The sequence below is a fragment of the Pocillopora verrucosa genome, chromosome 2 (genome assembly GCF_036669915.1).
Source record: "Pocillopora verrucosa isolate sample1 chromosome 2, ASM3666991v2, whole genome shotgun sequence".
Lineage (NCBI taxonomy): Eukaryota > Metazoa > Cnidaria > Anthozoa > Scleractinia > Pocilloporidae > Pocillopora > Pocillopora verrucosa.
In genome coordinates, this window is record NC_089313.1 from 15,536,707 (window position 1) to 15,548,263 (window position 11,557).

General features: G+C 38.2%; 2 protein-coding genes and 1 long non-coding RNA gene across 4 annotated transcripts in view; 1 reads left to right on the forward strand and 2 right to left on the reverse strand.

Moving 5' to 3' along the window:
* The window catches only part of LOC131786644 (uncharacterized), a 29,128-nt gene extending 25,777 nt beyond the window's left edge, over positions 1-3,351 (reverse strand). The window contains exon 1 of the mRNA XM_059103705.2: positions 3,077-3,351. The gene's annotated coding sequence lies outside the window, so the exon portion shown is untranslated. The remainder of the gene's footprint in view (positions 1-3,076) is intronic.
* On the forward strand, positions 884-11,010 carry LOC131786645 (uncharacterized). 2 transcript variants are annotated; one of them, XR_010716699.1, is made up of 3 exons: positions 884-1,025; positions 1,131-1,300; positions 10,716-11,010. It is a non-coding gene; the product is annotated as an uncharacterized lncRNA (long non-coding RNA). The 2 variants fall into 2 exon arrangements; XR_009340384.2 differs by having other exon boundaries at positions 10,733-11,010.
* LOC131786643 (uncharacterized) lies at positions 5,947-8,612 on the reverse strand. The gene is made up of 3 exons (XM_059103704.2): positions 8,461-8,612; positions 7,014-7,287; positions 5,947-6,571 (listed from the first exon to the last, which is right to left on the reverse strand). Exons 1-3 carry the CDS (start codon positions 8,510-8,512, stop codon positions 6,514-6,516), a joined length of 384 nt encoding a protein of 127 aa, XP_058959687.2. The 5' UTR covers positions 8,513-8,612; the 3' UTR covers positions 5,947-6,513.
* Positions 11,011-11,557: the final 547 nt, after the last annotated feature.

Here is an 11,557-nt window from a genome sequence, read left to right on the forward strand (position 1 = left end):
GAGGTGGCGTTGATAAAAAAAAACTCTGGCAATGTTCCGTGCTTAGCCGTACCCTCCCCTCCCCCCCTCCCCCCACCTTAGGGGAGGTGGAGGGTACGGCTACACCTAGGCTACCTGGGGATCCCTGGTTTGTCACGTATTCCTCTCGATAACATTTGCGTTTAGCAGTTATTCGAGGTCAGTGGAGGCGCGTAATTGCCGCTCAGATCACAGGCGGCCCAAGCTCCAGCTGTGAGATGATCATCTTACGCAATAACGGTCATGGCGGAATTATAAGAGTTTGTATGGGAATATTTACGAGCGCTCTAAGGAATAAAAAAATACATCAAATTCTCAAAAAAAATACCTCACCTCGCTTCCACAGCGCAGTGCTTGTTATCTGACCGCTTACTTTGATGAAAAGAACCCATTTGAGCGAGTTGTTCATTTCGAGGTTTTCAACGCACATAAGAAAAGCCCAAGGTTGAACACTCCATTTCCGAACGCCTGATCCGAGAAGCGAAAAATCCAAGCTCAAAATGACCGGGCGGCCACAAATCCAACACAGAATCCAAGCACACATACTGTAGTTTCATTTCAATTCACTACAAACTCAATCTTCCCCGTGCAACCGACGCTAAGCCGCAGTTTGCTTCAAAAATTTCCGGTTTAGAGGTTTCTAACAGCCCGCGACCACATCAACCTTGACACACGACCGTTGAAACCCTACCTCCTTTTCAAACTGAGCCTCGCCAGGGATCACACCGTCCGTTATTATCAATAAATTATTTTAGAACCACGGGTCCCCTCAGGTCGAAATCGATCAAGAGGCTATTGTTTCGATCGGCCAATCGAATTCGCCTTCGGAAATGTTTACAAATGTGTGATTATTTTCGTAGTCAGAGGAAAATCTGGCAAGGATTTATACCAGTATTCAATTTAGTTCTATCTGGACATACCTATTTTAATTCTGCCAACAAGACAACTGTTATTTTGCTTCGTCCGCACGAGAATGTGAGTCACAATAGAACAAGTCGCTCAGCCATGTAAGTATTCACTTTATTCTTAGTTGCCGGCTACGCTAAATTTCGCACTTCGTCTATGTGTTTCTTGCCAAGTGCCCTTGTAGATACTTATTTCTTTTACTTTAGGATAAAACAATAGCCTCTCGATCGATTTCGACCTGAGGGGACCCGTGGTTCTAAAACAATTTGGGCTTTTCTTATGTACGTTGAAAACCTCGAAATGAACAACTCGCTCAAATGGGCTCTTTTCATCAAAGTAAGCGGTCAGATAACAAGCAATACGCTGTGGAAGCGAGGTGAGGTTTTTTTTTTTGAGAATTTGACGTATATTTTTTATTCCTGAGGGCGGTCGTAGATATGCCCATACAAACTCTTATAATTCCGCCATGACCGTTATTGCGTAAGATGATCATCTCACAGCTAGAGCTTGGGCCGCCTGTGCTCAGATCGAAGAGAAACCGGAACCCAAATAGGTCAAATAGGAAAAACCAAAAACCGCATCGGATATAAAATCCGAAAACCCGTTAGTATTTTTTGCGAAAACCGAGAACCAAATGTTAACAAACGGAAAATCCGCAAACCGCAATGAACTCCAAAACCGCAAAAACGAAAATCCCAATGCCCCCCTCGTGACCCAGTAGTTTTCTTTGCGATCCAGATATTAAAAATTAAAGTCAATAGATAACTAAGGAAAAATTGATTCTAAATGGCCGGAGGCTATACCCGTGGCTTTGTTCAAGCAAGGCGAGAGAGCTTGAACTCAGAACTGACGAGAAACAACCTCAGTCTTCATTACACGTTTTCATTTCCCGTGCGCGTGTTCTTTTCCTGATCTCACACGATTTAATACACTATTGACATTTCCGCGGTACATCCAGCTTCGCTTTCATTTTGAAAAAAAATTTGCCGACTTCGCCAGTCAGTAATTTCCTTTCATCGAGTCCAACATGTAGCTCACGAAACGCCACAACCCTTTTTTCAAGCAACCCAGCCGTGGATAATAATCGCGTCATTCATTACTGTTATGGTGAAGCAAATATTAAGATTGTGTTCTTCTATAACCAAGCTATTTAAATTCAGTTCGGTGACACAGTCGTAGGGTGCAGTGAAGGTGTCACTGCACCCTATCTTGTATTTTCAATGCAAAGAGGTGATGAAGAAAGTGAAATGGCTTAGTCCTTAGGGGGTCAAGGCTTTTGCAATTCCGTCAATCCTTCGACGTAAACTTCAAGAGCAAAATTGTGTGGTAGACTGTTACCCAAACAGTAATTTAAGACAATTGATGAGGAAAATGAAAAGAAAGGCATCATTCATTTGAAAAGTCTTGAAATAAATTTGATCTCATATGAAAAGCAACTCTATAGGTATTTTAACAGTGCTTCTAATTTTAGTTCAGTTGTTTTTCTCGTGTGTTCAACAGAATATCTGCTTTCCATTACTGCAACTGACGTCAAAACAAATTTGAAGTTAAAAAGGAAATCACAATTTCTGAAAAACAGCTAAAGGTCCGGGGAATCGTGGTTGTTATGGGCATAGAAAGACGAAGGTGAACGTGTGTCTTGATTCAAGTAAAGCATCAGTGACCTTTGTCTAATTTGATCTGATCTGACACAAATATTGATAATACTATTGTGCACTGTGTGATGATCATTGACTCTCAACATATTCAAATTTTTGCACTCAGATTCTAAACGCCTCGTTTTTGTGCAGGGTAAAGAAATATAATTTTTCCAATTGGTCATCATTCCTGTTTTCACGCAAGAAGTCAAATGTTATCAAATTTATGTAAAATATTATAGACGATCCACGCACGAAGGGTTCCATGCAACAACAGTACAATCAGGTCAACAGAGAAATGCATTAAACAAAGAAGAAGTACGTTTGAGCACGGTACAAAACAAAACAGGCCTCTTTCTCCCACGCGCCTTTTCTCTGTTTTCTCTCCTCGTGTTACCGTATGAGTTGTGGGACTTTAATTTTGATTTAATTATCGATAGTTTCGACCGGATATCTCGTTAGAAATTAAAAGTTTAGCGGTCTTCCAAACTCTCAAAATTCAAATAATGTCTCACCTGAATCATAAAAGGCGCCACTGCCAAGAACTTCTGACACAGTAGACCTTGGTAAGCGGCGCAGGAAGAAAGCACGTTTCCAATGTTCGTTTAAAACCCGTAGATGTGCTATATCATCGCCTTATGACGTCAAGACACTTAAGCATAGCGAGAGGCCTTGAACGATTCGAAAAAATGTTCAGCTATTTACACATCATATTTCGTCTTGACGAACCGAGATTAAAGACGAAATGGGGTGACCTTGAAACCAAACCATGCTACGTGATCACCGTTATGCCTCATGAACAAAAATGCTGTCGAAAATGAACGAGCAGTGACACAATATAATGTATTTGCATTTAAATGTTCCCACCTACCCATTATAATTAGAAATCATTGTTTGGACTACGTAATTAATTTCTTCACAAGTAAACCTGAGTTTTCTTTCTTTGGTGGAAACGTAACTAACGTCTCCGAAATATCAGAAGTTGCCAGATAGATTAAGCACGAGCGCCGGGGGTAAAAAAATTAGAAATATCATGCCATAAATTGTGTCAAAATTAAATCCTTGGGGGGGGAATGAGAAGCCGCATACTAATTGCCCACCATGAAATAAAATCTTTCGTCTGAAAAAACGACAACTGAACACTAAAACATTATTGTTCTGGGCTAAGCCGCTCACAGTTTAAAAGATCTATTAATTGGTTTGTTTATCATCTAAAAAGGTTTTGTAATAAATCTTGTTCCAAACGAGGCAGTGATCACATAGGTCATATAGGTCCTTTAATTACAAAATTAAGCCACCTGTTCTGTAGAATGAAAAACCGAATAAACTTAAGACTTAAAGGCTCATTTGCACAATTGACAAAGAAGTCAATAAAAAAGAATAATGATGACAAAAGGTACTTAATAAGCAAACAAAAGAACTAGCCAAAGATTGGCATAGTGAAGGTAAATTTAGAGACGTGAAAAAGGAACCTGCTTCAATTTTAAACTTTTCGGAGTGAAATCTTGTAAGAATCTTAAAAGCAAACCTTACACTTTTGTCTCGACTTTCTTTCCCCTCGTAACAAGAAAATTCACATAGCGCGGGGCTAACGCTCGAAACGTCCGCTTCAGAAACTCTTTACCGAGGCAAAATTTTACATCATCAACACAGTTCATAAAGCCAAATTATCTATGGAAAAATCCAGTGTGCCTCAATGTGGCTGTCCCCTTTTTAAATTTATTTTTCTGCGCAGTTAACCATGATTAATTTACGAGCCACTTGAAATAGGTCACGGACTAAGCTCTAATGATAAACAATGATGGGAGTGTTTTCCTCAATGTTAAAGACTGTAAACGTGTTCGTCATTCAGCTGTCGAACGAGTAATATCAACCTCACCAAAGAAAATACTAATCAGTATACAGGTATAAGTTAGAATATAAAAACCAAATTTGCATACAAAGTCTCAACATTTTCGCTTACAGGAGAATAGTATTTTTATACAACGAAGAACGAAGCGAGCCCTATTTCATCCTGAGCCAAACGGAGGGCGTGACACCCGTTGAAAAGTAAAAAGATAAGCTAAAAATAATTTATTTTTATGATGACGTTAGTTGTCAAGGGCTGTTGTTTTTCTTTGAATCCACGCAACAAAAACAACATATTTCGTAAATAAAGGAGAGACTATTCTTAACAGTTTAAAACAGTTTCACTTCTCAAGTTCGCCTAACTTCAGAGACTGAGAGACGGGGGTGTCGAATGATAAATTGTTGTGTGTGCACCTTCAATTAAAAATAATGTCACTCAGAAAGTATTAACCTTGAAAGATGCGAACAAAAGGTTGACTTGGAGGCGCGGCGTATAACTCTTATCTACATCTAAGTATTGATGTTTTAAAAGAGCTGTCATCATATCTACCCGCACTCACCTTGGGCTTTTAGAATAAACGATAACGTTCAAGGTTGATATAGTTTTTTTTTTTTGCGCAGGAATATGTCGTATGTATTGAACTAGCTTTATTTGCTTTTTTCAGGAGAAAATTGTTTGTTATTGTCCGTGGATTGATGAACATCTCCCAGAAAATTTCGTATGCTCAAATATTACGATTTCAAAAATTCTCTCTCTATTTGAAACGTAAATTATTGTGAGGATGCATTTATTAAAAATATAACGAAGGATGCTAGGTAATGAGGATTTTAAGGGGGTGAAAGCTGAATAATGAATACTGAATAACAGATGCACAAAAGAAAGGAGCAATCAGCACTTAGGTTTGAAAACGGAATCAGGGGATAATCCATAACAAAGTCATGCCACTGGAATAATGAGTAACTCACATTTGTTTGACCCGCGAAAACATGTTATGGGGGAAAAAACATCTTATGTGCGTATAGTTTGTAAAAAGGTTTTTACGGGCCTGTGTGACTCCTTCAGCTGGTAAGTCTTCAAAGCTTAGTAGACTCAACTAATATGTATTTAAGGGATTTACCTTTTTGATACGATGTAAATGGGGGGTTCCTTCAGTAAGATGTCGTCGCTTCTTTCTATATATAAGGCTCACCGGCTTCTTCATTAACACGTTACATTATACTTGAAAAGGCATTATCCTCTTCCGTGCATTATTCAAGTTTCATGTTTTGGCGATGTAGCTGTCAAAGATTGGAAAGTTTTACTTCTACCAGATACCACGGAAATAACCGATTATTTTTTTATCAGCAGTTGAGAGTTGGTTATTAATTCCTTTTAAGTAGCCCTGTGTAGCACCATAGAGGCTTCCTCTTCAATAACGCCTCAAGGCTTCAGGGATGGCACGAATAGAGATTTGTGTTTAAAAAGGTATCTGTGTTTCAATGCACCTCCCTTTAAAGGATAAAGTTTTTGTTTAATCAGCTGTCGCCGTTGAACACGTCTGATTCAAAAAATGTAATGTTTTTCTTACATTTCAGCCTAAAGTTATTGGTTTCTGCTATAATACTTCGATTTCGTTTATTCTAGTGCAGTATTGTTACAACAGAAGAACATGTTGGCAATGAATCTTTTTCCATACCTCATTAAATGCTTTAAACCCAGAAGTAATATTTGATGGTGTAATCCAGAGATCGTCCGAGTGAGGGAAGTCCTGAGAAGGAATGTTGTTGGTAGTGGTGACTGACGTTTCGACAAACTGAGCGGAAGACATTATCAGAGCCGATAACAACTTCCTTTGCCATCGGTTCAAGAAAATACGTCATCGAAAAGCCTTAAAAAAAAAAACAAAACCAACAACTACGCAGGCTATTTTTAATACATCTTCGGGTATGTCGTTTTTCTGGACAATATATTGCTTAATACAGAGTTTCCGTTGCATAAACGATATTACAATCGTTGAAAATATGGTGTGATTGAAATTACAATTAGGATTTAAAGCAGCATTATTCTGGCTACCCTGTGGCAGTTGGTTTGTTTAAAAATAACCAGTGAAACCCTGAAGGCAATTCAGTTTAACTCGGAGGAGTCATCAACTTTACTTTTGATTGATTTCCTTGTTGCTGATCTAAAAAGAAAGAGAAGGAAAACGCCTTAAAGACAGAAACAATTTTTAAGATTGTAAAAGCTAACTAGTTAAGCACGTCTAGAATCAAGCCAATTGACCCACCACGCGCCAGAGCTCATTCAGGTGTCCGTAGCCAGCGATGACTGAGAGTTTTGCTACTCCCCGGTAATCTCGTGCCCAGATCCTACCGTGTAACCCTTACTGAAATGTTGGCAGGCGCTTAGCTGTGAGATGTCTGGATACGACAAATTTTCCCCTTTAAATGGGATGCTGGCGAGGATGCTGGTCAGACCATACCCATAGCAACGAAAACAATTGTTTGGCGCTCTAAGACTTGAAAATTTCTTGGATATTTCAATATAGGTCTTCGCGCTCACAGAAAGCTAAACGCTCAAAGACCAGTCCATAAAGGGAAAAACAACTTTTTTGGGTTCATACTAACCTTGTATTGCAGAGATGGGTTCCGCAGCACGTGAGATCACAAACCACCTCTTTATCTTTCATATCCTTCTTTTCACATAAGGTTTTCTTGCATATAGTGCTGATGAAACAGGACTTTGCAAACTCGTGGATAATTTTTCCATCGTTGAGCGTTCTCGTTCTGTGTACTGACATGCAGGTGTCGAAAAAGGACCCACAATTAAGGTTCGCACTGTTACGTGTACAGTTGGCCCAAGACCCCTGTGAGTAACATGTTTGGCATCTTAACGACAGGCCTGAAAACAGAAAGAAGAAAATAAAGAAATATTGATACTTAATGCTGTAGTTTACAGCTCCTCTTTGAGCACGAAACTGAAGGATTTGTGAAAATCACGAGTATCGAAAAGTGACACAACAGCAGCATTTCTATTTTAATTTTTTTTTGGTACTAAAGTTGATGATATTCACATACAAAGATCAGTGTCTTTTTACCGACTGAAAATATTTGATTGTGGAAGATCGCAGGTCACGACCAATTACAGAGCGCGTAGTATTCATTTTATTGCATAACAAACAAAATGGCGCCGAGTTCATGTCGGGAGTTATGAAGAAAAAAAGCTTTGATTCATACCTAGATACGTGGCAGATAGCTGTTAACTTCTAAAGGAGTGTTTGATTTTACATATGAAGCTTCCAGCGATGTTTCCGCGATAACGTATGAATCGAGAAGATAAGAGACGACTGTTTGTTTGACCTTTATCAGCTGTAAGTCGAAAATCTTTAAACATGTCGAAATGTTGTATATACAAGTAATTGAATTGTGTTAAACAATCGGTAAAGAATCAATAACACTTAAATTTCTGGAGACTAACAAAATGCTTGCAATGCCCTACCCCTTTAGATTGAAATTTATTTCAGTATGCTGATTTATCCCATTTTAAAGTTTATATAAATCGTTGATCGGAGAAAACCGATCACTACCTGGGCGTTCGGAACATTGAGAAGTTCGTTTCACTAGTACATCAGCCCGAGAATGTCTGAAACATCGTAAAAATGCATTCATTCACACTGTTTGCTCAAACACTTAATAGGAATTTCGTAGCAATAAATCAGTGACTGTTGCCAAACGGGAGCATTACAAGGCTTGTTGCCACAGTTTCCACATTTTCCTCTTGATAATCTTTTTATCTTTTTCTGGATAACACGAGAACATGAAACTTGATTTACGTCAAAAAATAAAACTGAAACACAAAATACCAGGCAACAAGTAATTGTGAAACTGCGACAGAAGAATTGGGTACAACCTTTTTAGTCAGTAATAGTATTCAAACTCCGTTGCTAGCTGGCTATTTGAATGTGCCATCGGTGGTGCGCTCTCTATCCATGAACGTTCTCTACTGTTTTGTGGATAGTTTCGCCATATTATCTAAGAAGGGATGAAATTTTACTTTTCTATAAATCGGCATTACCTGTGCCCAGTACGTTCAGAAGCAAGAGGCCACAGATGAGAGATCCAACCATTGTTGTGAAGTCTCAAGCAAAACCGGCAAATTGACCAGGTATCTCAATGTTATGGACGTTCACAATGGTGCTAAGACTCTCGCTCAATGATATCTAACCGAGCTTAGTGCATTTATATCTCAATAATGTCACGTGAGTTTGTCAGTTAAAACAACTGGCACCGTTTGACCATCAGTTCCTGTTATGTAAGACCTCCCCTCGAAGTGAGCCAGAATTAAATGCCTTTCAAACATGATCGATGTTTTCCTTCGTGAAAAAGTACAAGACGCATCAACTCACAAATTCCTAATCATTACCTCACTGACTATTCCTCTTCGCTCATCATGTAATCCAGTTTGTGGGTGGAAGTAATTGTCTCAAAACTTCCTCTGTAGAAGTCCCCTGACTTTCTCCTGAGGGGAAGTGTATTTCAAGTCATTTATATTTTTCGACCCTTATACACGACTTACATTAAATTAAAACACTTATTAGTAAGATTTCGAAACATTATCGACTCAATTCATTTTTTTTTTCTTTAATCTCAGCTACATAATTTTACAAGAAAAACATATTTCAATTTTTATCTTTTCCTAAGGAAATACACGCCTATGAACTCTTCAGTTTGTGGCTGAAATGCGTGCATGCTGAAAGAAACTGTTATAGCAGCGGTTTAAGCGTACGAAAGAAATGGTTTTCAAGGTCAACCAAAGGTAACCGAATACTTTTCGCACGAAAAACTGTACATTGTTCTCGAAAAATGAAATCCTCGTCTTTCAGCGTTATGTTGGTTTTCAAGGAAGAGTTACTCACTTGGGGAATAACGACTTGTACTGACTTGAAAATGTTTTCCAGCCATCTCTGCGCAACTCAAAGACTTCCTTTCAGTTTTACAGGATATTTAAAGATTCCTCAGCCACTAATGTATTCAGTTAACTCCCTTTTCCTTTACACGCAATTGTTTTTGATATCAAACTTTATTTCAGTACATTACACTTCAAAGGCGTGTGTTTACACTACTGGAACAAGCAAAAGCGTAGTATTGATCATTATAGGTTTTTACAGGTTTTTATTCCATGCGATTCAGTATTAGCGTGTGTGAATCTCTTTTTTTTTAACCAAATTTTTCACGAGTTCGTAGAGCCAAAACGACAGAGTTTGAAAGAGCTGGCTTATTTGTGGTTCGGGCGCCCACAAAATTGTTTTTTTTTCCTCATCCCAGCTTTCCCAAAGTTTCTCATCATGGATCTCCATTATTCCTTCGCCACGAATTCCACCTCGATCTTTATGCAACTGCTTCCTTTCACCTCTAACTAGTTTTGAAATATGATATGATAGATATGCACTATTTTGAATTGACCATGTTTACAATAACGCTTTGTTAAAAATTCTAACTCTCCAAAGATGATAAGAGAGGGTTCTATCATCTCTAACAACTGAGAGTAACATCAATATTTATCTTATACACATGCTGAGCAGAAGATTTGTTGAAAAAGGCACGTAAAAATAATAAATATAACGTAGCGATTTCAATTAGTTTTGAGACAAAAATCTTGCACCCCTGTTGATTTTCAATGGGGCTGCAAAGACGTAACTTTAAGTGTCAACTTCGCTAATTTTAAGAAACGGATAAAGCTACATATGTCCGTTTCCTACGTCTTATCAATTCATTTCTCTTGCTGCCGTCTTTTCTAAAGCTTAGCCTTAAGTAATTGATGTCAACGGCTGAACTCTTAGGTTCGCGCTGAACATAAAGTTAACATCCCGTTTGGGTGAGGGTTCAAGTAAACAGGAAGCTCCATGGATCTTTTTGTTGTGAAAAATAAGTTTCTTCTGTAAAAAGGCGAGTTTGGTGCAGAGTATCATTAAGTTTAGTACACTTTTATTTGCTTTCTAAAAGTATTTAAAGTTGAATGGTTTCCTTTAATTTTATTATATAGGACATCTTCGTGATATCTCTTTTTGTCTAGGAGATCATGGGCGTTTGGAATTGTTCTATATGAAATCTGTCAAGAAAACATGCATTCTGACAACAAGGAGACAATAAAAGAATTTTAGGAATTCCTTAGTCTGATGTTCGAATCCTCGATATCGTTTTCGTCGATCTTCGGAGTTTTTGGCTTCGGGCTCTGAGTGGGAGGGGGGAGGGGAGAAAAGAAAGGACATGGTTAGTTTATAGGTGCGCATAATATTGAATTCACTTTTCTTAAACTTTGGATTTATACAGGCCTTTAAATATGTCAGCTGCCCAAACTGAAGTAGAGTGACTTATTTGCCAAGCACACCGTGTCTGTCGGCCGAAGAGGAGAAAGATGTCAATTCCGGAATTGTGGGGTGACAAAACATGGAGATTTGGGGACAATTTTATTTGGACTGGGTCGGTAAAAACCAATAATCCAGCCTTCCTCTTGTTAGAGTTGCGATGAAGTAATTACTTTGAGGCTCCGAAGGAAGTGAACCACAAAGAAACCAATGCTACGACGTTAATCTTAGATACAGATCATAAAATAAAAAAATTTAAAAAAAACCACTTATATTTGATCTTTTTATCAATTTACTGTTTTTGTGTATTAAATATATTTTTACTTTTAATATGTGGATTGTTTCGTCCGTTCGTCCATTTATTTATCTATATTATTTAATCGAGGCACTATGCAAATCTTTGGCTTGTTAGAACTGAAACTGAAGCTATAACCTCACTTCTGATGGAATTGTTTTGCATGACAAACGAGTGCCGACAAGCGGACATTTGTCCCACTGAAAAGCTGTCGGTAAGATGTTAACGCAACTTTTTTTAACAATTCAAACAAAATGTCCCATAATTACTCAGAGTGAAGTCACTGCCTGCAGTTAATTAGTACGTTCAGCTGTAATTTCTCTAGGAAAACAATTTTATTCTAAATACTGGATTTAATATCCAACCGCAGTAAGATGTAGCAGTTCTATTGTTAGCTCTCTTTCTTGGGTTTGGTTCCATGTGCGGTTTGGCTGAGAAATGTAAGTTGATATCTTTCAGCTTTTTATACGCACGTTCGGTAGGAAATGATAGAATAATTGATCGAACCATGG